Source organism: Pteropus medius, unplaced genomic scaffold (assembly GCF_902729225.1).
Source record: "Pteropus medius unplaced genomic scaffold, Ma_sr-lr_union100, whole genome shotgun sequence".
NCBI lineage: Eukaryota > Metazoa > Chordata > Mammalia > Chiroptera > Pteropodidae > Pteropus > Pteropus medius.
In genome coordinates, this window is record NW_024352614.1 from 13,371 (window position 1) to 37,666 (window position 24,296).

Consider the following 24,296-nt stretch of genomic DNA (forward strand, 5'->3'; position numbering starts at 1 on the left):
GGCACCAGGCCCTTGGTCCGTGCCATGAGCGCGTGGGAGAAGACACCTCACCTTCAGAGATCCAGTTCTTAAGGGGAGAGGGCAACATCCATAGGTCAGGGGTGGAAGTGGGGTGGAGGGGAATTAAAGAAGGGGGAAAAAAAGAACTATATCTCAGTTCACTATAGCCTTTTGGGTCTCATGAACATAAGCTCCATTGGCTTTCAAAACTAGGTGCTTGTGGGGCTCATCTCTCAAGTGTAGAACTTAGAAGATGTGGCACCAAATGTAGGATTCAAATACTTCACTCCTCAGGGAGAAGCTCAGAGATGTGAATCACACCTGACTGCGGGTCACTGTGCCGTGAGTAGAATATATGAAGAGATTGTGTCTCAATCTCTCCTACCCACTTTGAATGTCTTTTTTCCCCTCCACCTGATGTGTAGAAAGTGGTCAGCTAGTTTTTGGATCTCTTTCAGAGGGAATTGTTCTGTGTGTAGCTGTAGCTTTGCTGTTGTTCAGGATCCTCCTATGTCACCACCTTGAAAGTGGATGCTCAGCTCACAAAACCCATTAACCAGTAGCCAGAGAGAGTTTTATTATACTCATTAAGAAACCTTGAAATATTTTGGTGCAGTGATATTTTAAACAAAGAAGTATAGCGAAGAGTAGAAAACAATTTTCTTTTGCTTTCTTGAGAAGTTATTTCTACTGTCGACATAAGAAATGTCCAAACCTATAGAGAATTTTTATACATTTATTTGACCAAAATCGACAATTGTTGGGAAGCAAGATCTCAAATATGTATGAGAATGTTAATTTTGCAGTATTTTTTATGCACTTGAAATTAAGAAAGAAATGTTCAGAGGATTACATGAAGGTGAGAGAAAGCAAGGCAGGGATTGGATTACAGAGTAGTTAATAAAATTATGTGCTCTCTTGAGGGTAGTTATGCTTATTTCAAAGGTCTGTTAACCTAGATGAACAAAAACAATGGACAAAGTTTGCTTAAGACAAAGATAAACCTTTACTAAAACTATCATATGCCTGGGGGGGAGGGGGGTGACTGTCTAACGTGAGAGGGAAATCGCTTCTAATTCTCTACTTTAATTTGTAAAAATAAAAGCTCTAAATGAAAGGAAATCAAATTGGGCATTTGAATGAGATACCTACACAGCTTCTTACAACTACATAAGTTATACAGACAAATAGAAGCTTTCATCCTAAACATTCCAGTTAATACAACTGTCAAAGTCTCCACAGTGAACTATTTTAAATTTAATCCTGGCCACCAGTCGAATTTAGGAAATAAGATATACCTAGGGTAAGGAAGGCCCACAACAGTAGATGATTTGCTGCAGAATTTCGACCTTAAATCCTACAGAAATTTTTCTTACAGTCATAATAGCTAACACAGCTCTTCACAGATTAGTCTTGCTACGGTGATATTAAAAATGGCTAAAATATTTTTAATAAAGAAATGCAATTCTGATGGCACACCCAGGCAGCATATTTTTTTTTTTTTAAAAAAGGACAACCTGTAATACAGAGTACAAATAAAAGCTGCATAAAAGTATGTCGAGAGTGAGAAGCACCAATTAGTTAGAATAAACATGCTTTAATTTACCCTTTCTTATTTCTGCGAAGACATTTGTACAAGCAGGTGCAAATTACTGCAATGCCAACAACTAAAAGAAACCAGAAAACAAATGACATGTAACCATGAAAAATAATTTCCAAGATTCAAAACCTAGAAGAAGAAATTAATGTTGATTATATTTCAGTTGTCAGAAATGTTATTTTATTTAAGCACATATACATTTATATTTCATCCAGACTCTTCACTGTCTAAAAATGCAGTTCTCTGGAATCACTTAAAAAGTCCATACAATAAGTCACAGTAGAGTCCTTGCTTAATTTAGAAAATTACCCAAAGCATATTTGGGATGAAAACTCATATGACTAATCATCTTGAAAAAACATGTATTATTTAGGGTTTGCTACTAAGTGGACATATAGACTATAAAAGAATATACAATCTTCAACACAAGGTGGTATATAATATTAAAGGTCAGGCATTTATAGATTGTTTTACTTAATTTCAAACTATAAAAACTATAGAAACTGAAAAATCATTGAAAATAATGTACTTCATCACAGTAATATTTTGATTGAAGTGATATCCAAGTTTGGAATACTTACGTATAGTAAGAATAATTACAGCAATGATTCCCGGATCTGAAAAAAAAAACAAAAAAACAGTTTGAAGATATTGAGCATGTATGGGTCCCAGATAGCAGATGAATTTTAATTTTGATCAGATCAAATAAAAACTACAGCAAAAAAACCTATCAGTCTATAGTTTTAGCATGACTGTTAATTCATCCAAGTTACTTTGATAACAAAACACTTCAAATAGATTCCAGTTGTTGGATCTGCCTTGAGAAACTCTTAATAGGAACCTCACCCGTCATTGTTTTGCGCTGCAGTTACTATGCCAGGTTCTTTAGTAAAGGTTAATAGGACAATTAGAATTTATAAGATTAGAGAAAGTTACCTACACATGTCTACATATACTACCACTTACATTTGTCATGGTATGCAATACTAAAATAACTATAAATGTCAATAATTACTAATAATTAGTGACATCTTGTTTCTTCCCTAACTACAAATAATTGAACACAATATTTTCGTGTAGAACTTAAAGTTTTCATAATACAGGGTTATTAATAAATAAGCTAATACCTAATTCTTTAAAGTCTTCATATAATGGAAATTCACTGGGATTGGGATATCCTAAGAAAGAAAAAAAGGAAATAGTAAAAAAGAAACACTAAATAAAGCTTAAAAATCTATAAATTCATTGGTTTTGATTTTTTACCTTTGTATTAAACTGCTTATAATTTAATTTTTCTTATAAATTATATTATTGTTTCTCATTAAAGATAGTATAATAAAATCTTAAAAATTTATATTCAGCGTCAACATCATTCTTCTTCCTGTCCACTGATATTTCCTGTGAGAATGTTGTGTAGCACAGCACACAAATTTATCATTACTGTATTCTCAGAATGAGGCTTGAGTTCAGTGTGAACTCAAATTAAAATTTTAAAATTTTTAAAAAAGTGGAGATCTTAAAAATAATTTAGAAGTTTCTCTGAAATAGAAAAACTCTTTAACATAATAAAGACCATTTATATATTAAAAAACAAAACAAAACAAAACCCATAGCTAACAAAAGATTGAAAGTTTTCCCCTTAAGATCAGGAACAAGATCCTCAAAAAACTGAGAATTGACCTACCACATGATCCAGCAATCCCTCTACTGGGTATTTACCCCAAAGACCGGAAAACCCATATCCAAAAAAATATTTGCACATCGATGTTCAGAGCAGCATTTTTCACAGTGGCCAGGACATGGAAGCAACTGAAGTGTCCTATGACAGATGATTGGCTAAAGAAGCTGTGGTACATATATATACAATGGAATATTATATTACTCAGCCATAAGAAGAGATAAAATACTGCCATTCACGACAACATGGATGGAACTCAAGATTATCATGCTAAGCGAAATAAGCCAGACAGAAAAAGGTGAAAATCACATGATATCACTTATATATGGGATATAAACCTAAAAGCAACAAATGAGCAGGACAAACAGACACTCCTGGATATGGACTATAGACTAGTGGTTACCAGAGGACTATAGACTAGTGGTTACTAGTGGGGTGGGGAAGGTGGGGGAGGTAGACAGGGTAAAGGGGGAGGTGAAATATAGGGTTTAGGGGGAGGGAGAAGTGGGTAAAGGGTATCAAAAATATGGTAGATGAAGGAAACTGGACATTGGGTGGTAAACACACAATAGAATATACAGATGTAAAATGATAATGTACACCAGAAAATTATATAATTGTATTAACCAATGTTATCCTGATAAACTTAATTAAAAAAAAAAAAAGATAAAAAAAAATCAGGAACAAGAGAGGATGCCCACATTTGCCACTTCTAACCAACATAATATTGGACATTTGGATCAGAGTAATTAGGTAAAAAAGAAATAAAAACCATCAACACTGGCATAGAAAATATAAAATTATCTCTGTTCACAGATGAAATAATCTTTACATAGAAACTGTAAAGATTACACACACACACACACACACACACACACACCTGATAGAACTAATAAATAAATTCAGTAAAATTGTAGGTTATAAAATCAACAAGCAAAAATCATTGCATTTCGATACATCAAAATAAGCAATCCAAAAGAGAAATTAAGAAAACAATTCCATTTAAAATAATAAATATTCTTTTATCAAAAAGAAGAAAATATTTTGGAATTAAAAAGGAGGTAAAAGAATATTCACTGAAAACAACATTGCAGAAAGAAATTAAAGGAGAGAAAAATAAATCGACATCCTGTGTTTATAAACTGGAAGACTTAATATTATTAATATGTAAATACTACAAAAAATTACTACAGTTAAAATACAACCCTTATCAAAATCCTGAGGATGGTTTTTGCAGAAATAGAAAAATCCATCCTAAAATTTGTATGAAATCTTAAGACACTTGGTGTAATGAAGGCAATCTTGAAAAAGAAGAGCAAAGTTGAAAAAGAAGAGCAAATCATACTTCCTGATTTCAAAACTTGCTACAAAGCTACAATAATTAAAACAGAATGGCACTAACATAAATACATACAGACCATTGGAATTGAATGGAGGGCCTTGCATATATGGTCAAATGATTTTCCATAGTGTGCTTCTAGGAACACTGAGTAGGGAAAGAGTAGATTTTCAACAAATGGTTCTTAGAAAAATGAAGCAAAAGAATGAAGTTTGACTCTTACTATACACCATATAGAAAAATCAATTAAAAAAAAAACTAAACTAAACTAAAACTATTAAGCTCTTAGAAAGAAACAAGGAGGACAAGCTTCATGATGTTAAATTTGGCAATGATTTCTTGGATGTGACACCAAAAGCATAGGCAACAAAAGAAAAAACAGATAAAATGAATAGCATCAAAATTAAAAACTTTTGTATATTAAAGAACACTATCAATAGAGTGAAAAGGCCACCCAACCCACAGGATGTAATAAAACATCTGCGAATCATACATCTGGTAAGGGATTAATATCTAAAATATAGAATGCACTCTAAAAACTAGTAACAAAAATTCTAACCCAATTCAAAAATGGGCAAAGGACTTAAATGACATTTCTCTAAAGCAGATATATAAATAGTGAATGAGCGCATGAAAAGATGCTCTACACATCACTGATCAAGGGGGAAATGCAAATAAAAACCACAATGAGATACTACTTCACATATTTTACTCACCATATGTATGAGGATTGTTATTACAAACAAAAACCCAGAAAATAACACAGTGTCAAATAGGGAGAGAAATTAGAATATTTGTGCATTGCTGGTGGGAACGTAAAATGGGCAGGCATTGTGGAAGACAGTATGATTGTTCCTCAAAAAACTAAACACATAATGACCAAAGAACCCTGCGATTCTATGCCTAACTATGCACCTCCAAAATTGAAAACGGGGACTCAAACAGATCCTTGAATGGCAAAACTCAGAGAAGCATACTGAAAATAGTAAAAAAGGTGGATAAAACACAAGTGTTTACCAACAGATACATGGATGACCAACATGGGGTATATACAAACAGTGGAATATTTTCAGCCATAAAAAAGAAATAAAGTTCAGATACAAGCTATTCAAAGATGGATGAATGTTGAAAACATTAGGCTATATAAAGTAAGCCAGACAAAAAAGGACAAATGTAAAATTCCACTTATATGAGTTACCTAGGATACTCAAATTCATAAAAATAGCAATTAGAATAAGGATGACCGGTGCAGGGAGGAGGGGTATGAATGGGGAGTGACTGTTTAATGGGTATAAAATTTCAGCTTGGGAAGATAAAAAGTTTTGGAGGTAGATAGTAGTGATGATTATACAAGAATGTGAATGTACTTAATGTCACTGAATTGTACAATTAGAATGGTTAAAATGGTAAAAAATTAAATAAAAGTTGATCTGGAAAAATTAATTTGAGAGTAGCCTGAACACTTCTGAATAGGAAATGTTCTGCCAGATATTAAAACATATAGTACTTCATTCAAAAAAATGATTGGATGCTGGCACAGGACTAGACAGTCAAGGGAACAAAAAGAGGCTAGAACACCTATGAATTAATGCATGATACAACAGTTGGAGAGAAGACCAGAAATGGTGCTACTTAACCAACAGGATGGGAATGGGTGGAGCGGAGAAGAACCCAATCTCATCCCATATACTATAATGAATTTCAGATATACCAACAATTAAATGCAAAGAATGCAATCAGAACACATAGTTGAAATGTTTATATAATTTGAGCATGAGAAAACTTAAAGCTTTTATAAGAAAGACAATTCTTACCACCATTAGGAAAAATATTGATATATCCAATTACCTATTAATGTAAATCTTCTGCATACATCAATGACCACTGATAGGAAAATAGTTTAATAAAATATGATATATATATTAAAGTTATCATTAAAAGAGATGAAAATAAACCTAAATACAACACCAATCTAAGGTAGTAAGGGTAAAATGTGAAAGCGTTAGAAAAATATAAACAGCATGATGCCATTTCTGGTTAAGAAAAAAGAAAAAATGCCAAGATATGTATAACTACATATATAAAGATACTGATGTACAGTAATAGACAAAAAGACAGCTAAACTATTAACAGTGATTAACTCAGATAACGGACTAGAGAAAGAGTAGGAGAACTAATTTTTACTCTGTATACTTTTGTAATATATGAAAATTTACAAAAATACATTTGTATTTGACCCCTTCCCCCTATCTACCTTCGCCTCTTCCCCCTTTTCCTCTAGTAACCACTAAACTGCTGTCTGTGTCTCTAAGTTTTGGTTTGTTTGTCTTGTTAGTTTGTTGCTTTCGATTTATATCCCACACATAAGTGAAATCATATGGTTCTCAACTTTTTATGTCTGACTTATTTTGCTTAGCACGATAATTTCAGATCCATCCATGTCGCAAATGGCAGTATTTCATCTTTTCTTATGGCTGACTAATACACCATTGCACAAAAACAAGCTCACTACCTTTTAAAAGGACTTTTTTTTATAATAAGCTTTCACAATCAACAAAAATAACATTTTAGAAACCTAACAGAAAAATGAGCAAAGGACATGAATAAATAAATGTAAACAAAAAAGTTCAGCCTGATTAATAATTAAATAAATGCAAATTAAAAGAAGACATGACTTTTTACCTATTGCCTTATAAAGTTCTTAACAATATAAGTAGGATTAAAAGTTATTGAACCTGGATATCTTGAAACTGGAGGTTTGGTTGAACGAGTAGGCTTTAAACCTAGAAAAATAAATTTGATTCCATTCACCAGCCTTATTGATAAAAATTATGAATTTGATTTTTTATTTCATAGGAAGATTATTCCTCAAAATAAAAAATATGCATACTTTATGAAATTTGCATTTCTACTTCTGAGAATATAACCTAAACATATATTTACACAGGTACATAAATGTTCATTATAATTTTATATTCTATACTATGAATACCAGAAGTTAATAACAAATCATAAAAATGTGTTCAGAGTAAATATATTTAAAAAAAATACCATCCAGATAGTATCATACCACATAATTTGTATACTTTCCTTTTCCATTTTATATTTCATGAACACTTTTTCATACTAGCATCATGAGATCTACTTTTTCATACCACATCATTTGTATACTTTCCTTTTCCATTTTATATCATGAACACTTTTTCATATTAGCATCATCAGGTCTACTTTTTCATCATTATATATTATTGATCCCTTCCATATAGTTTTTCTCCGATGATAAAAAAAATTAATAATTCCATGAGTTTTGATTTTTTTGTCTTTAAAAAAGATCCCCATCATTTCTCCTCTTTATGAGCTTTTTCTCACAATCAATTCTCTTCTTTGAAACACTAAACTGTCTCAGTGTTTATAAATCCTTAATTAATTCTTGTGGTCAATTCTTTCAACAGAGCCTATCAACAAATACAGTATCCCACAGTGCGCTAGGACTATGTGAGTAAATGTGGATGAGTTGATGAGAATAAATTGCACATGCAATCTTAATTTCTCAGTCCACCAAAAAACCATCTCTTTTACCACCCCCTTCTCACCCCCAAACCTCACAGCACTCAACTAATGTATTCAGGGAGGCTACCAGGTACCAGATATACAGGAATTATTATAAAAAGGTGTTCTAATTATTGTATTAACATGCATAATTCCCCTCAATCCTTTAAAATATTAGGACAACAGGAAATATACAAATAAATTAGAAGCCAGTAATTGAGATGTATTTGAGTTCAACACCTTTATTAATCAGAAAACCAAAGCCCACAGTAAGCAGAGCAAAACTAGGACCCTGAGCAAGGTCAGCCCAGGCTAATGTTCTCCCCACTATTCTTCTTGTCTCTGGTTTCTGCTTAAACCAAAGAGAAGCCAGAGATAGCAGCACTGAAATCAGAAGGCAATTCCTTCCACCATATCAAAATAATCTCTCTAGTCTTAAGGAGAGCATTAAAGAGCATTAAAGCAGAGCATAAAATACTCCATTTTATTTTAATAAATGAAGACTGTTCGTGCCTTTCAGTTGCTATGAAATTTAGTTTCTATTTCAAATGGACATGCTCAGTAAGGGAAAAAGAATAATTGTATGATGTGGGGAAGGGTGGGGGTAGTAGAAATACCAGTCTTATTCTGGAAGACAGCAGAAATTTCCCAGTTCAAATTGTGCTATATAAAAAGAGCTAAACTGGTTGCAGTACGGAAAATGAAACATAGCCCTGAACCAGAAAGAAACTTTCAATGTGTCAACAGATTATTTTTAAAATAAATTAAAATAAAAAAGTCGATGTCACAAAAAAATACATATTAGAAAACAAATGCTCTTTACTAATGTCAATTGGAGTAATACTATAAGTCATATATGAGCTTCCTTTAAGAGCTTCCTATATGCCGGGTATTGTGCTAAGTGCTTTAAGTGCAACTAATTTAAGCTTTATATCACACAGCAAGGAAAGCATTAAATCATTTTACATATAAGTAAATACATCTGAAGTTTAAGTAACTTGCCCAGGTTTACATAGCTATTTATATCTGCAGACTATGGCAAATAATTTTAGAATCACTAACAATGAAAATGGCTGCGAATATGTTCTTTCACCTTCTCTTACTAAAAGTAATGAATGAGTATAAATACATGAATTTAAAGAATTTCTGTAAAATGTATGCAAGAAGTTATTAAATTTGAATGACTCAAAATAAGAGATTTTATATTAAGAAGGACTGACATTGAAAAACATAATAATGTAGGATCAATCACTTGAGAATTACCACTTTCTTTTCATTTATATGAATTATGGCTTTAATTCTTCAATTATTTAGTAAAAGTTCCAGTGATTCAATTTATTGTGAAAAATGGTTGCTATCCATTTTTATACATAAAAATACCAAATAAGAGAAATTTATATACCTGTGTGATGTACATAATGTGCTAAGAACCCTATGAAAACATACAAAATCAAAACAGCATAATTCTATGTGAATTTTATGTCATACATCTGTCATGGATAGGAATACAGGACAGAATTAATTACTAAAATTGCCTCTTTTCAGTTATTCTGTATCACTGATATTTAATGTCAAAAATAAACTCTTAAAAAAAAAACCAAGACAGAAAATGATAAAATTTGTACCTTTAATACATGTTGGCATCTCAGGCTCCCAAGTACTGTTTTCACCACAGAACACTGGGTTGCTGCCATGAAGGTAGAAACCTTTCAGGCATTCAAATAAAACCACAGCTTGATAATAAAATTTTTCTTTAATTCCTGATACCAGTCTTCCATTCTCGAGTACTGGATATTCACATTTGACCACTGAGAAATAGAGAAATTCCAAAAATAATAGAAAGTTGCTTTAATAAAATATGGGAAAAAATAGTGCAAAGCATTGATTTCTGTGGAAAGAGAGAAGGAATGAAAGACAAGATGTTAACTAAAAAAAAAAAAAAGACTATTTATGCATTTTAATTCCAGGTAAACAGATTTAGAGAAATCTAGTAAAGTTTTTACACCTAGAACAAACTTTCATTATAGTTTATTGGTTTCCTATATATTTGTTTATTTATTTATTTATTATTTTTAAAATTTGTATATTCTGCAAATTTTGAGAAAGGTGTGACTATCAGATACAAATTCTGGGTAAGCTCAAAGGCAACTTTTGGTACTCTATAGGTCTAGGAATTTTTTTAAATTGCATGCTGACACTGATTATAGTACCTTGCTTTTTAGAAAGGCAGGAAGACTCTTGTGAGAAGGTAATACTTGAGCTCAGATGTAAAAGCTGAAAAGGAGCTAGCCATGCAAAGATGTGCAAATAGAAAGTCCTCAGGTAGCAACAACATATATGAACTGGGATGTTCAAGAAATAGAAAGGCTAGTGGAGTTAGGGCCATGTTTTCCAAACCTTTAGACTATAACCCACAGATCAAACACCACACTATACATTGTAAACCAGTATATAATCCTATAGGTCTGAGATAAAGATAAAAGTTAATATTTAGAATTCATCTTAGTACAATGGTATTTCTCATTCTACTCTGTTTTGCCAGAAGTAAAATGCTGGCCATGACCTTCCAGATTGACTTCAGGATCCAGTAAAGGCTTTGGAAGAATTTGGAAAACAAAAAACAATGGGCTGGGCAGTGATTGCAGGAGAACATCCTATGAGATTAAATCTGAGCAATAGAAAAGGGCCCATAATGTATAGCCTTTTAAACTAGAACAGTGCTCTTCCTCGTTGCCTGTGATGTGCATTTCCATCAGATATCATTTCCTTTTATCCTGAAAAACTTCCTTTAGCAATTCTTATTGTGCAGGTTGGGTAGTGACACTATACATGGTCTTAGACTATTATTGACTGTGTTCCTTATGCTGTTCCTTATACTTCACATCCCTGTGGCTGCTTTTTTTTTAAAAAAAATAAATTTATTGGAGTGACATTGGTTAATAAAATTATATAGGTTTCAAGTATACAATTCAATAATACATCATCTGTATATTGCATTGTGTGTCCATCATCCAGTGTCATACTTCTGTCACCATATATTTGACTCCCTTTACCCTCCCTGACCCTCCTTTCCTTCTGGTAACCATTAAACTTTTGTCTGTGTCAATGAGTTTTTGTTTGTTGCTTCCAGTTTTATGTCCCACATATGATTGAAATCATATAGTTCTCAACTTTTCCTTTCTGACTCATTTTGCTTTAGCATGATAATCTCAAGATCCATCCATGTTATCGAAAATGGCAGTATTTCATCTTTTCTTATGATTGGGTAATATTCCATTGTATATATGTGCCCCATCTTTTTTATCTAATCATCAAAGGACACTTCGATCACTTCTATATCTTGGCCACCGTGGATAATGCTGCAATGAACAGCGGGGTGCATATATCAAAAGAAATCATCAACAGAATAAATAGGCGACCTTCTGAATGGGAGAAGATATTTGCAAACAATATTTGCTTCCAATAAGGGGCTAATGTTCAAAATATATAAAAAACTCATACAACTCAACAACAACAAATAAGCAAACAATCCAATTAAAAAATGGGCAGAGGACCTGAACAGACATTTCTCCCAAGAAGACATAAATGGACAATAGACATATGAAAAGATGCTCAACTTCACTAGCTATTAGGAAAATGCAGACCAAAACCACAATGAGATACCATCTCATACCTGTAAGAAAGGTTATTATTAACAAGACAATAATAAGTGTTGGAGAGGTTGTGAGGAAAAAATGAACCTTCATACACTGCTGGTGGGAATGTGAGTTAGTACAGCCACTATGGAAAACAGAATGGAGGTTCCTGAAAAAATTAAGAATAGAATTACCATATGACCCAACAATCCATCTTCTGGGTGTCCACTCAGATATTTTAATATAAGAAAATATTTTTATTTTTAAGCCAGTGTGTTTTGAGTTTTTTGGTTCTTTCAAAAAATCCTAACTCATACATATACACAGTAGTTCACATTGTATAAATTAGAATGCCAGAAACATGTGAAGTTGGAGGTGGGGGATTCTACAATTAGAATTATTTTTTATTTAACTTGACATATATTAAATTAGAAGTTAACGTAACAAGAAGAGGAAGTATATATGACTTTGTTTACTTATAGATAAACTATCTACAAAGTCTTTCCACAGTATTTACAAAGAAAGAAAGAAAGAAATGGAAATACTATTACCTTTACACTCAGGAGGGTCAGTACTCCATGTGCTGGGCCCAGAACAAATAAGCTTGCTATCTCCAACAAGTGAATATTCCTCTGGTCCATTTGAAGGGTCACAACTATAAGTTACTAATTCATTATATTCAAATATATCCCTCCAACTATTTGTGTGCTTTCCATTTTTTATTTTTCCAGGTGGTTGACAAAAAATTTCTTTAGAAGAGAAAAAAAAAGAAATGCAAGAAAAAAGGTAAAAGATTAAAACATTTAGTAAAGTCTTATGAACTGTCTTCAATAAATTCATTAACATATGACTTCCACCCATTTAGAGGAAGGTGTTTATGAGAAAATGTATTACCCCAAAGTCAAACCATGTAGAAATACACTTTCAAAACAAAAATCACTTTTTTAGATACCTATGTAAAACACCTATATTTATATAAAAGGCAATGCTAAGCTTTGTTCTAGTCATAAGAGTCACTAAAAATTTAATGACAAAATATGTTTGCAATTAAAGATAAAATTCACTGCTACCTGAGAAATGCTTTGTAATTTATAAATATATTCTTTTGCTAAATCATTGGTTCACAGTAATACCAAGATATTGTCTTTTTTCGCTTTAATACTTATGAACGTATGTTGAAAGTTTCCAGAAGCTACAAATGGTGTTATTTTGTAACAGACTGAATCCGTATGTCTTTCTTTAAGCCAGATTTTGAAGAGATTATAAAAATGTAAAACAATGGCACAATTCTATTCGTTTTGGAAATTTTGTTTTAATCTTTTTTAAATTAAATTTATTAGGGTGACATTGGTTAACGAAATTATATAGGTTTCAAGTGTACAATTCAATAATATGTCATATGTATATTGTATTGTATGTTCACCACCCAAAGTTGAATTTCCTTTTGTCACTATATATTTGACCCCTATTACCCTAATCTACCTCCCCATTCTTCGCTTTCCCTCTAGTTACTAAATATTTGTCTCTATGAGTTTTTTTCTTCATTTGTTGCTTTCAATTTTATTTTTCATAAAAAATATATTCTATGTGTTATCATGTATTGTTTTAAAAAATAAATTAATAAATATTTTAGAAACTTACTTTTAATTCTAACATAATGAATATTAATAAACATAACCCACATAAAGAAACTTTCTTGGGATCTTTGTTAATTTAAAAGCATAAAGGGCAAACAACAAGGGTTGGTGAGGGTGTGGAAAAAAGAGAAATTTTTTTGTGAACTGTTGTTGGGATTGTAAATTGGTGCAGCCACTATGGAAAACATTATGAAGGTGCTTCGAAATATTAAAAATAGAACTACCATACAACTCAACAATTGTATTTGTGGATATTATCTGAAGAGAACAAAAACATTAATTTGAAAAGATATATGCACCCCTAGGTACATTGAAGCATTATTTACAACAGCCAAGGTATAGAAACAACCTAGGTGTCCATCAATAGATGAATGGATAAAGAAGATGTGAGACATATAGGTATACACACATACATACATATACAATGGAATATTACTCAGACATAAATAAGAATGAAAACTTGCCATTTGCAAAAACATAAATGGGCCTAGAGGGTATTACGCTAAGTGAAATGTCAGACAGAGAAAGCAAATACCACATGATTTCATTTATATGTATAATCTAAGAAAAACAAACAAAGAGAAATAGACTAATAGATACAGAGAACAAACATGGTTGCCAGAACAAAGGGGCCTGGAAGGATGGGTGTAAAAGGTTAAGGGGAATATGAAATAAAACTTCCCATTATAAAATAAATAACTCACATGAATGTAATGTACAGAACAGAGAATATGGTCAATAATGGTGTAATAAATTTGTATGGTGACAGATGGTTACTTGACTTATCATGGTGATCACATTGTAAGGCACGTAAATGTTTAATCACTCTGTTGTACACCTGAAACTAATATAATATTGCATGTCAACTATACTTTAAAAAAAATCCATGTGAGTCCTAAGGCCAAAAGGGCTGAGAATTGCTGGTCTAAATTCTAAAGGAAAAATTTACTTACTTTCACATTTTGGCAAATCATAGTTCCAATACACTTTGTCTCCAGAACGTTTACAAGTAAGAATTTTTTCTCCTCTTAAGTAATAACTAAATGAAAAAATAAAAGGTTACTGTTTTCTTTAACAGTTAACAAGATACACATAATAATGCCAAAAATTTTCTTTTTTTTTTTTTTTCTGTACTACCATAATTTGAGGGGGAATTTTCTTAAAAGACATAACGTAATAAAATGCTAACTGAGTTTGGAATTTAACTACATTAACGGTTTCTGCATTTGAACACACATTGGCAAGGAAAAGATATCTAAATAAATCTGTCATGCCTGTGTCTGGCCTCTTCTGCAATATTTGGCAGTCACACACATATTAACTTTGCTTTTGCTCCTTCCATTCTGCTTAGTCACAACAATGACTGAGTAGAGACATAAGGCTCTAGAGCCTGCTTGTGTGTATTCAAGTCCCAGCTCCACAACTGACTTGTTATTTGAGCTTAGCCAAGTCCTTTAATATTTCTCTTGCTCAGTTTCCTCATCTATGAAAAGGGGATAATAGTATATACCTTGTAGGATTGTTCTGAGTATTAATGAGTTAGCATCTGGCACATAGGGAGTGCTAGGTTTTAGCTCTTAATACAGGCATACCTCAGAGATCTCATAGGTTCAGTTCCAGACCACCACAATAAAGTGAAAATCATAATAAATTGAATCACACAAAATTTTTGGCTTATCAGTACATATAAAAGTTATATTTATACTACACTGTAGTCTATAAAGTGTGCAATAGCATTATGTCTAAAGAAACAATGTACATGCCTTAATCTAAAAATACTTTATTTCTAAAAATTTCTAAACATCATCTGAGCCTTCAATGAGTTGCAACATTTTTACTGGTGGAGGGTTATGCCTTGATGTTAATGAAAATGCAACATATGCAAAGTACGATAAAGCAAAGCACAATATAATGGGATACATATGTATTCTTTAGATCAGATTATCTTTCTAGGAATAGCTCAGGCATAGCATTTGATGAAAACTATTCTGATGATTTAAATTCACAGTATTCTCTTCTTTTAGACTCTCATTGTAATAATCATCAATAACTATTTGGTATTTCTTATTTACTATTGAAAGTTCTCTGTATATATTGTGTTTGTCAATAAGGCAACTAATTCTAAGAGAAGAATCTATGTCTTAAATATTTGGTATCCTTCAATGTGCTTAAGCAGTCTCTCTAGCTGAACTATTAACTGGATGTTCCCATATTTTTACTTGATTAAGTTAAAAAATAGTGAAACCACTTGTACATGGTTCTAGTTGACTTATCCATCAATGCTCATTCACTTTTTCTATATCTATTATTTTAAAAGAGAATTCTGGGAAGATGGCAGAGTAGGATGCACTAAGACTGTCTCCCCAACTAGACAAAAATTGTAATGGCAGAATTTGATGTAACTATTTTGGAACTCCGAAGTCTGTTGAAGGCTTTCAGCTCCCAGGGGAAGGTTCTGACAGGTAAATGTAATTTCAATTTCAGCTCTTAGGAAAATAGCAACTACACATCTCTGACCCTCAACAATGTTTCAGGCAGCTGTGTTATGAGTTCTTGGAACAGGCTGCAGTAGCCAGGGTGGGCAAAAATATCCTCCAAATATCAGGGATCTGTGCTCTGATTGCTGCTTCTAAATCACAGAGAAGCAGACAAAGAGATGCGCATGTTGCAGCATCTCCCCGCTTGCTGGCAAGTCGTTTTCTCCCCAGCTGAAGTGACTTTCAAGGGATTTAAAGATCATACACCCTTTGCTCCCCACTATATTTTTTGCTTTTCCCCTCTCAGGAGCCAGACATTAAAAACCAGTATCTTCAAAAACAATTGCATATATATGGAAAATTAGAAATTGAGTTCATGTGCTCAGGGAAAGGCTCAGGAACGAACTGAGATACTCAGTTTACATCTCAGGCTCATCTTGAGCACAAAGATAAAAAATTAAAAAAAAATAAAAAATAAAATAACAAAACCCAGCAAGTTCTAAGGAAGGTGAAGAAGCTGATTTCCAGAGTTGCCAAATTTTTAAATGATCTACAAAGCATACAAAGAAAAAGGAAAGTACAATCCACTTAAAAGAAAAATATAAAAAAAAATTGTCCCTGATAAAGACATGATGGCAGATTTCTAGACAAAGACTTCAAAATAACTATCTTAAAGAAGCTCAAAGAACTAAATGAAGAAGTAGAGAAAGTTAAGAAAATTATGTGTGAATAAAGTAGAAATATCAAAGACAGAAATTGGCAAAGAGAATACATGAAGAAATCATGGCTGACAACTTCCCAAATTTGATAAAAGACATGAATATAAACATCCAAGAAGCTCAATGACTTCCAAGTAAAATGATCTCAAAGATATCCACACTAAGACATAATACAGTTGGCCCTTTGAATCTGCGGGTTCCACATCTGTGGATTTAACCAACCAAGAATTGAAAATATTCTTAAAAGGAAAAAGTACAGACTTTTTTGTTATTATTCCCTAAACAATTCAGTGTCACAACTATTTACATAGCATTTGTCTTGTATTAGGTATTATAAGTAATTGAGACATGATTTAAAACATATGGGGAGGATGTGTGTAGGTTATATGCAAATATTATGCCATTTTATAGAAGGACTTTGGTTGGTATCTGTAGAGGGGTGGGGAAGGAATCCTGGAAACAATATCCCATGTATACCTAGGGAGTACTATAATAAAACTTTCAAAAACCAAAGACAAAGAGAGACTCTTGAAGACAGAAAGAGAGAAGTGAATCATCACATACAAAGGATCCTCAATAAGATAATCAGATAATCAAAAACTTTGGTGGCCAGAAGTACAGACTTTGGGCTGAAATACTAAAAGTGCTAAAAGGAAAAAAAAAAAATCTTTAAACAAAAAATACTTTATTCGGCAAAAGTGTCTTCAAAAGTGAAGGAAAATTAAAATAGTCTTAGATAAACAAAAGCTGAAGGAGTTTGACCACTAGACCACTCCTGCAAGAAATCCTCAAGGGAGTCATCCAAGGGGAAATGAAAGGACACTAGAAAGTGACTTTTGTCATATGGAAAAATAAACATCTCATTAAAGTTAAATACATGGGCAATTATAAAAGCTCATATTATTGTAATAATAGTTTGTAACTGTAATTTTTGTTTTTGTCACAATTTAAGAGATAATATATTTAAAGAAAAAACAATTATTATTGTAAAAACTAGCATTACTGTAACTGTGTTTTTAAACTCCAAATTCTGTTTTCTATAGAAGCTAAAAAAAACTTAATGCTTTTAAAAGAACTATTAATTTATGCTTTGGGACACACAATTATATAAAGACGAGATTTTGTGATGGTAACAAACAAATGGGGTGAGAATGGAGCTGTGAAGGAGCTAAATTTTTGATGTTATGATGTTAAGCTAGCAAAAATTCTAATTTAGATTGACATAACTAGGATTTTAAATATAATCTCCCTACTAACCACAAGAAAAAAGCCATAGAATATACACAAAAGGAAATGAAAAAGGAATTTAGACATTTCACTACAAAAACACAACTAAAAAAAAGAAAACAGTAATGCAGGAAATGAGAGATTAAAAAAAAAACTATAAAACATATAGAAAGCAAATAGCACAAAGACAAAAGTCCTTCTTTGTCACTAATTACTTTAAATTTAAATGACTTAAATGCTCTAATCAAAAGAAAAAGATTGGCAGAATGGATAAAAACACATGATCCTACTATATGCCGTCTACAAGAGACACACTTGAGATCCAAAGACAAAATCAAGTTGAGATTGAATGGATGGGAAAAGATGTTTCATGCAAACAGTAACCAAAAGAGAGCAAGGGTGGCTATATTAATATCAGATAAATAGACTTAAAATAAAAAAGGTTACAAGAGACAAAGGACATTAAATATTAATAAAAGGTACATGTAACAAGAAAATATCACAGTTATAGACATTTATGCACCTAATGTCAGATCATCAAAACACATGAAGCAAAAACAGAAGTGAAGCATTTTTACAATAATAATTAGACACTTCAATACCCCAACCCAATAAAGGATGGAACAACCAGTCAGAAGGTATTTAAGGAATTAGAAGACTTCCACAAAACATTTCTGTGTCCGCCCTCAACTCTGAGAATCGATTATTTTAAATAGGTGTACTTTATTATCAAAGATAAAGTCACCATGATTAGTACATTTTTGATGTTTACAATAATCTTATCATTACATGTCTCAAGTATTATATAATATGCTTTCCTTCAATTTAAGTTTCTTTCTATTAAGTACATATTTTTCAGTCTCCGTAAAAAGCCCAAGAGCTAATTGGTTAGTACAACTTGTCACACAGGAAGCATAACAGAATAATTTTATGAGAATGCTTAAGAGTAGCAAAACAAAAATTAAATTGGTAATATTTACCTTATGTCCTCTAAGGAACAACTTACTTACCCCTCATCACAAAAAAAGTGAAATTCTTTATCGAACTGAAAGCCAATGTAAAGGGTATGATTTGGGTCTAATATTCCACCATTTAAAACTTGTGGAGTTGTACATTCTTTTCCTAAAATAGAATTTTCAAATTCATTTTTATATCAGTTTCAAAACAGATTTAAATCAGGATCAAAATTCTACCCTGCTATTTTCAATTCATACAATATTATTTTCTTCAGTTAACTATTAAAGGGCAAATGTAAAATTCACATTTACCCAGGCAACCAATTGCTTACAAAAAATTCCTAGATTTATTAAAGCCTAAAAGGCATTGTTCTCTAAAACTTAGTTTCACATATGACAATCATCATTGTCATAATGGAAAATGAACTCTAAAATGTGTAAAAAAACTCACCAGAGCATGCGTACACACACACACACACAAAGATGCACGTGCACGCACTCACACACACACAGACACAGAGGACACACAGACACACGGCATTGGGAATGTCATCATCACACACACACACACACAAGGTATTTACTTACTGGAACAACCTTCAGGGATAGGGTGCCATGAGCTATTTTCCTCACAATAGGTACTAGTGGAATGAAATAGTAACTGATAGTGCCCTGGTTTACAATAATAATATACTTTTTCCCCAGGTGAATACGAAGATTTAGGGACACCCTTTAACGTCATAGAGTCAAACTCTGGTGGTTCACCACAGGCATCTAGAGAGAAGAAAATAAGAACATAAAAATAGTATTTTAATCTCTTTGACCAGCCAGGGACTGTAGCCTGGTAGCAAGTAGGTAGTACATAATATTTGGAAAGGTCTTTGGCAAGATTTTAAATAACTGTTCCATGTTTTCACCCAAGTGGCGGTAATACTGGAGGATGTGCTGTGCTTGTTTTAAATAACATACTATTAGCTTTGGTTTGTTGAGGAATTAATTGAATGTCTTTCTTTTTTCTTTCTTTCTTTCTTTTTTTTTTTTGGCGAGGCAACCTTTGGTTGCCTCACAAATTGCAAGGACCTTGTCAGCTTACAATCCCTTATTTTTTATTTTTTACGCCTACAGCATCTGGTCTTCCTAGGTGGTCTCCCATCCAAGTACTAACCAGGTCCGACCCTGCTTAGCTTCCAAGATTGGCTGGGATCGGGCTTGTTCAGGGTAGCATGGCCGTAGATTGAATTGAATTTTTTTCAAAAGTAAACTGAAGAGACAAAATCAAGGTTTTTGGTCTTAAAAATATATACAGGAATACATGATTCCCCACTTCTTTCTAAATTCATTTAGAAACTCACTTCCCTTCTAAGAAGTTTTCTATAGTATATAGCACTATGCTCAGGTTACTCTTTCATAGTTTGAAACAAACTTATGATCACACTTGTCACTTCAGGCTTAGTCTCCTCTCAGGAGGCAAGCTCTTTGAGGTCAGGGATCACACGCCTTCCTTTTCTACTTCACTCTGTACCCAGCAGATGTTCAAAAAGTGATACAGAAGAATGTCAGAAACATGAATGAGTGAGAGATGTCCCCAGATCTCTCCCCTTGAAACAACAGTAAGCTGAACATCTAAAACTCAACAAAAAACCCTCAACCTGCACACAAGCACATCAGAGCGAGGGATCTGTGAATAAGAGCTACCATAGGTCAGAACCCCAGGATTTGGGTGGTAGACTAGGGGAAACAAAAAAGCTTCCTCTTGCAGCCAGAGCTCCCTGTAGGAAGAGTGGGGAAGAGAGAAGGTGCGGCAGGTTCTCTGTACAGCCCTGCCTGAGAGAGCTGTGCACTCCACACAGCAGCAGTACCCAAGGATCACCGCAGAAAGCAGAGAAATGGAGAAGGTGGAGAAGCAAGTTGATATTACCAGCCAGGGTTGCAAAACGCGAGGCTGAGCAGCAGCTCCCATCTCCCAACCCAGATGGCACCTACCCCCATATCCTCCAAGACCAAACACTGCAGAAACTGTCACTAACACTGACAGGGACTGAGACTGAGGGTAATGAGTGTGACTGAATATTTATAAGGGGAAAAAAAGGGCATTATTAAGACTTTTTATAAAGCATGGATCCAAGAGGCTTATACACCACTTACTGGAAACCAAAAGAAAAACATCTTCTTAGCAATAGGCTAAAGAGAGACCTTTATATAATAAATCCTCTCTCTGGGAAAAAAGCAGAATATGCTTCCTTTAATGTCTATGTGGAGAAATAGTCCATTAAACACCATGAACAACCAGGGTGAAAAGGCAGCTCAGAAAGAAAGAGAAAAATCATAGAAATATGCAACTTAATGACATAGAAATATGCAACTTAAATGACAGAGAATTCAGGATGGTACTTCTGAGAAAACTCAATGAGACCCAAAATAATTCATATCAACAATTTCAGCAATCGAAAAACAACTAGATCAGCAAAATGAGTTTTTTAGCAAGGAGATTGAAACCCTTAAAAAGAACCAAATAGAACTTCTGAAGATAAAGAACACAGTACACTGAAAGAGGTGAAGAATGAAATAGTAAGCTTGGGAAATAGGGTTGACCAAATGGAAGAAAGAATCAGTGATATTAAAGACAGAAATCTAGAAATAAATCAGAAGGACAAAGAGAGAAACCAAAAAATAAAAAACAATGGAAGAGAAATACAAGAACTAGCTGACACCATCAGAAAAGAAAACAAGAACATGGGCATTCTCGAAGGAGAGGAAAAGGAGCAGGGATTAGAAAACATTTTCAGACAAATAGTTGACGAGAATTCCCCTAATCTAAGGAATGAACTGGAGCTTGGAATTCAAGATGTCAACAAACACCAAATTATCTCAACCCAAAAAGGCATTCTCCAAGACAGCATATTAAAATTATCAGAAATCAAAGACAAAGAAAGAATTTTCAGGGCAGCCAGAAAAAGAAGACAGTTACTTATATATAAAAAAAAAAAACCAAAACCATTAGAGTATCATCAGACTTCTCAGCACAAACCTTACAAGCCAGAAAGGAGTGGAATCAAATATTCAAACTATTAAATGAAAGGAACTACCAGCCAAGTATAATATATACAGCATACTTTTCCTTTAGATATGAAGGAGAAATAAAGATCTTTCCAGACATACAAAAATTGAGGGAATTCTTTACTACAAAGCCTGAAATACTGAAAGAGATCAGCTCACCTGAAACAAAATGACAAAATAATACATAACTATGAGTAAGCTGCTTCTCAGGCAAACAGAAGTAGAGTAGTGCAACCCTTATTAAGAACCGGGCATTATAAGCATAAATGATAAGAAGAAATTTACTATTACAAGATAATAATGAAAGTTCAGCACACATAGGGACAAACTGAGACAAGCATGACAGAAAAAGGGAATATTCGAAGATTTAAATTAGCAAAAGGGAATGGAGATAAGGTACACACTGAAGAAAATGGACTACTATATAGATAACTACCCTCTACATATTTGTAATGGTAACCACATACCAAAGATTCAGAACTGAAATATATAACATAAAACAAGAAGAATCAGAAGGAAAATCCACAAAACCCAACCAGAAAAACAAAACAAAACAAAACAAACAAAACAAAACAAAACAGAAACACAAGGACAAGGAAGCAATGGAAACACCAACCTACCAGAGAGCAAAAATAATAAAATGGCTATAGGAAAACCTCATATTTCAATAATCACTCTAAATGTAAATGGACTGAACTCACCAATAAAAAGGCACAGACTTGCAGATTGGATCGAAAAGCAAAATCCAACCATATGCTGCCTCCAGGAGACACATCTCAGTTCCAAAGACAAATATAGACTCGAAGTGAAAGGGTAGAAATGATATTTCAAGCAAATGGGATTCAAAGAAAAGTGGAAGTGGTGGTACCAATATGAGATGAAATAGTCTTCAAAATAAAAAAGGTAAAGAAAGATACTGAAGGACACTTCATAATGATAAAGGGAGTTATACACCAAGAAGACATAATACTTATTAATATCTCTACTCCCAATTGGGGAGCCCCGAAATATGTAAAAAAATTACTAACAGAACTAAAGGGAGAAACAGATCAAAACACTATAGCAGGGGACCTAAATACACCACTGTTGGATATGAACAGATCATCCAAACAGAAAATCAGTAAGAAAATAACATCCTTAAATGACACATTAGACCAACTGGACATTTACAGAACTTTTCATCGCAAAATGATTATACATTCTTCTCTACTGCACATGGAACATTCTCAAGGATTGACCACATACTAGGACACAGAGATAGCCTCAACAAATATAAGATGGTTGAAATCATATTCTCTGAGCATAATGCTTTGAAGCTGAAGATCAACTGTAAAAAGTGGGAAGAACCACAAATATATGGTGATTAAACAACATGATATTGAAGAAGGACAGGGTCAAAGAAGAAATAAAAAGAAAGATCAAGAGATACATAGAAACGAATGATAATTATAGTACAACATATCAAAACTTTTGGGACATGACAAAAGTGGTAATAAGAGGAAAGTTCATATCATTACAGGACTACCTCAGAAAATAAGAATCAGCCCAAATAAACGACCTAATGATTCATCTTAGAAAACTAGAAAATGAAGAACAAATAAAGCCTAAAGTCAGCAGAAGGAAAGAAATATTCAAAATTAGAACAGAAATAAATGAAATTGAAAAAAAAATAGAAAAAATAAATACAACAAAGAGCTGGTTCTTTGAAGAGGTTAATAAAATTGATAAACCCGTGGCTAGGCTCACTAAAGAAAAGAGAGAAAGGACATAAATAAACAAAATCAGGAATGAAAGAGGAGAAATTATGACAGACACCGCAGAAATACAAAGAATTATATAAGAATACTATGAAAAAGTATGTAATAACAAATTTAATAATCTAGAAGAAATGGACAAGAACTAAGAAAGATACAACCTCCTAAACTGAATCAAGAAGAACTGGAAAATCTAAATAGACCGATCAGCAGTATGAAAATTGAAAAAATTATCCAAAAACTACCAAAAAGTAAAAGTCCAAGACCAGATGGCTTCACCAGTGAATTCTACCAAACATTCAAAGATTTAACACCTATTCTCAAATCCTTACAAAAAATCGAAGAGGAGGCAATATTTTCTAACTCATTTTATGAGGCCAATATTACCCTGATACCAAAACCTGGTAAAGATAACACAAATAAAGAAAACTACAGACAAATATCTCTCATGAACACAGATGCAAAAATCCTAAATAAGATCCTAGCAAACCGAATACAGCAACATATTAAAAATATTACAAACCATGATCAAGTGGGCTTCATCCCAGAGGCACAGGGATGGTTCAACATATGGAAATTGATTAATGTGATGCACCACATAAACAAATTAAAAAATAAGAATCATATGATCATATCAATGGATAAAGAAAAAGCCTTTGACAGGATAC

General features: G+C 32.9%; 1 protein-coding gene and 1 pseudogene across 4 annotated transcripts in view; both read right to left on the bottom strand.

Moving 5' to 3' along the window:
* Positions 1-850: 850 nt before the first annotated feature.
* Positions 851-24,296, bottom strand: part of LOC120589494 (membrane cofactor protein-like) — a 28,267-nt gene continuing 4,821 nt past the window's right edge. Inside the window, exons 2-11 of one of the 4 annotated variants that reach the window (XM_039847004.1) lie at positions 19,406-19,591; positions 18,872-18,983; positions 14,392-14,477; positions 12,353-12,550; positions 9,792-9,974; positions 7,353-7,400; positions 2,728-2,778; positions 2,182-2,217; positions 1,607-1,667; positions 851-955 (exon numbers count right to left, since the gene is read on the bottom strand). In XM_039847004.1, coding sequence (XP_039702938.1) covers positions 940-955; positions 1,607-1,667; positions 2,182-2,217; positions 2,728-2,778; positions 7,353-7,400; positions 9,792-9,974; positions 12,353-12,550; positions 14,392-14,477; positions 18,872-18,983; positions 19,406-19,559 — 945 coding nt within the window. In that variant the 5' untranslated portion in view covers positions 19,560-19,591 and the 3' untranslated portion in view covers positions 851-939. Of the gene's footprint in view, positions 956-1,606; positions 1,668-2,181; positions 2,218-2,727; positions 2,779-7,299; positions 7,401-9,791; positions 9,975-12,352; positions 12,551-14,391; positions 14,478-18,871; positions 18,984-19,405; positions 19,592-24,296 lie in introns of those variants that run through there. The other 3 variants (XM_039847005.1, XM_039847006.1, XR_005649505.1) reach the window with 3 other exon arrangements.
* LOC120589502 (uncharacterized) lies at positions 19,934-20,052 on the bottom strand (annotated as a pseudogene).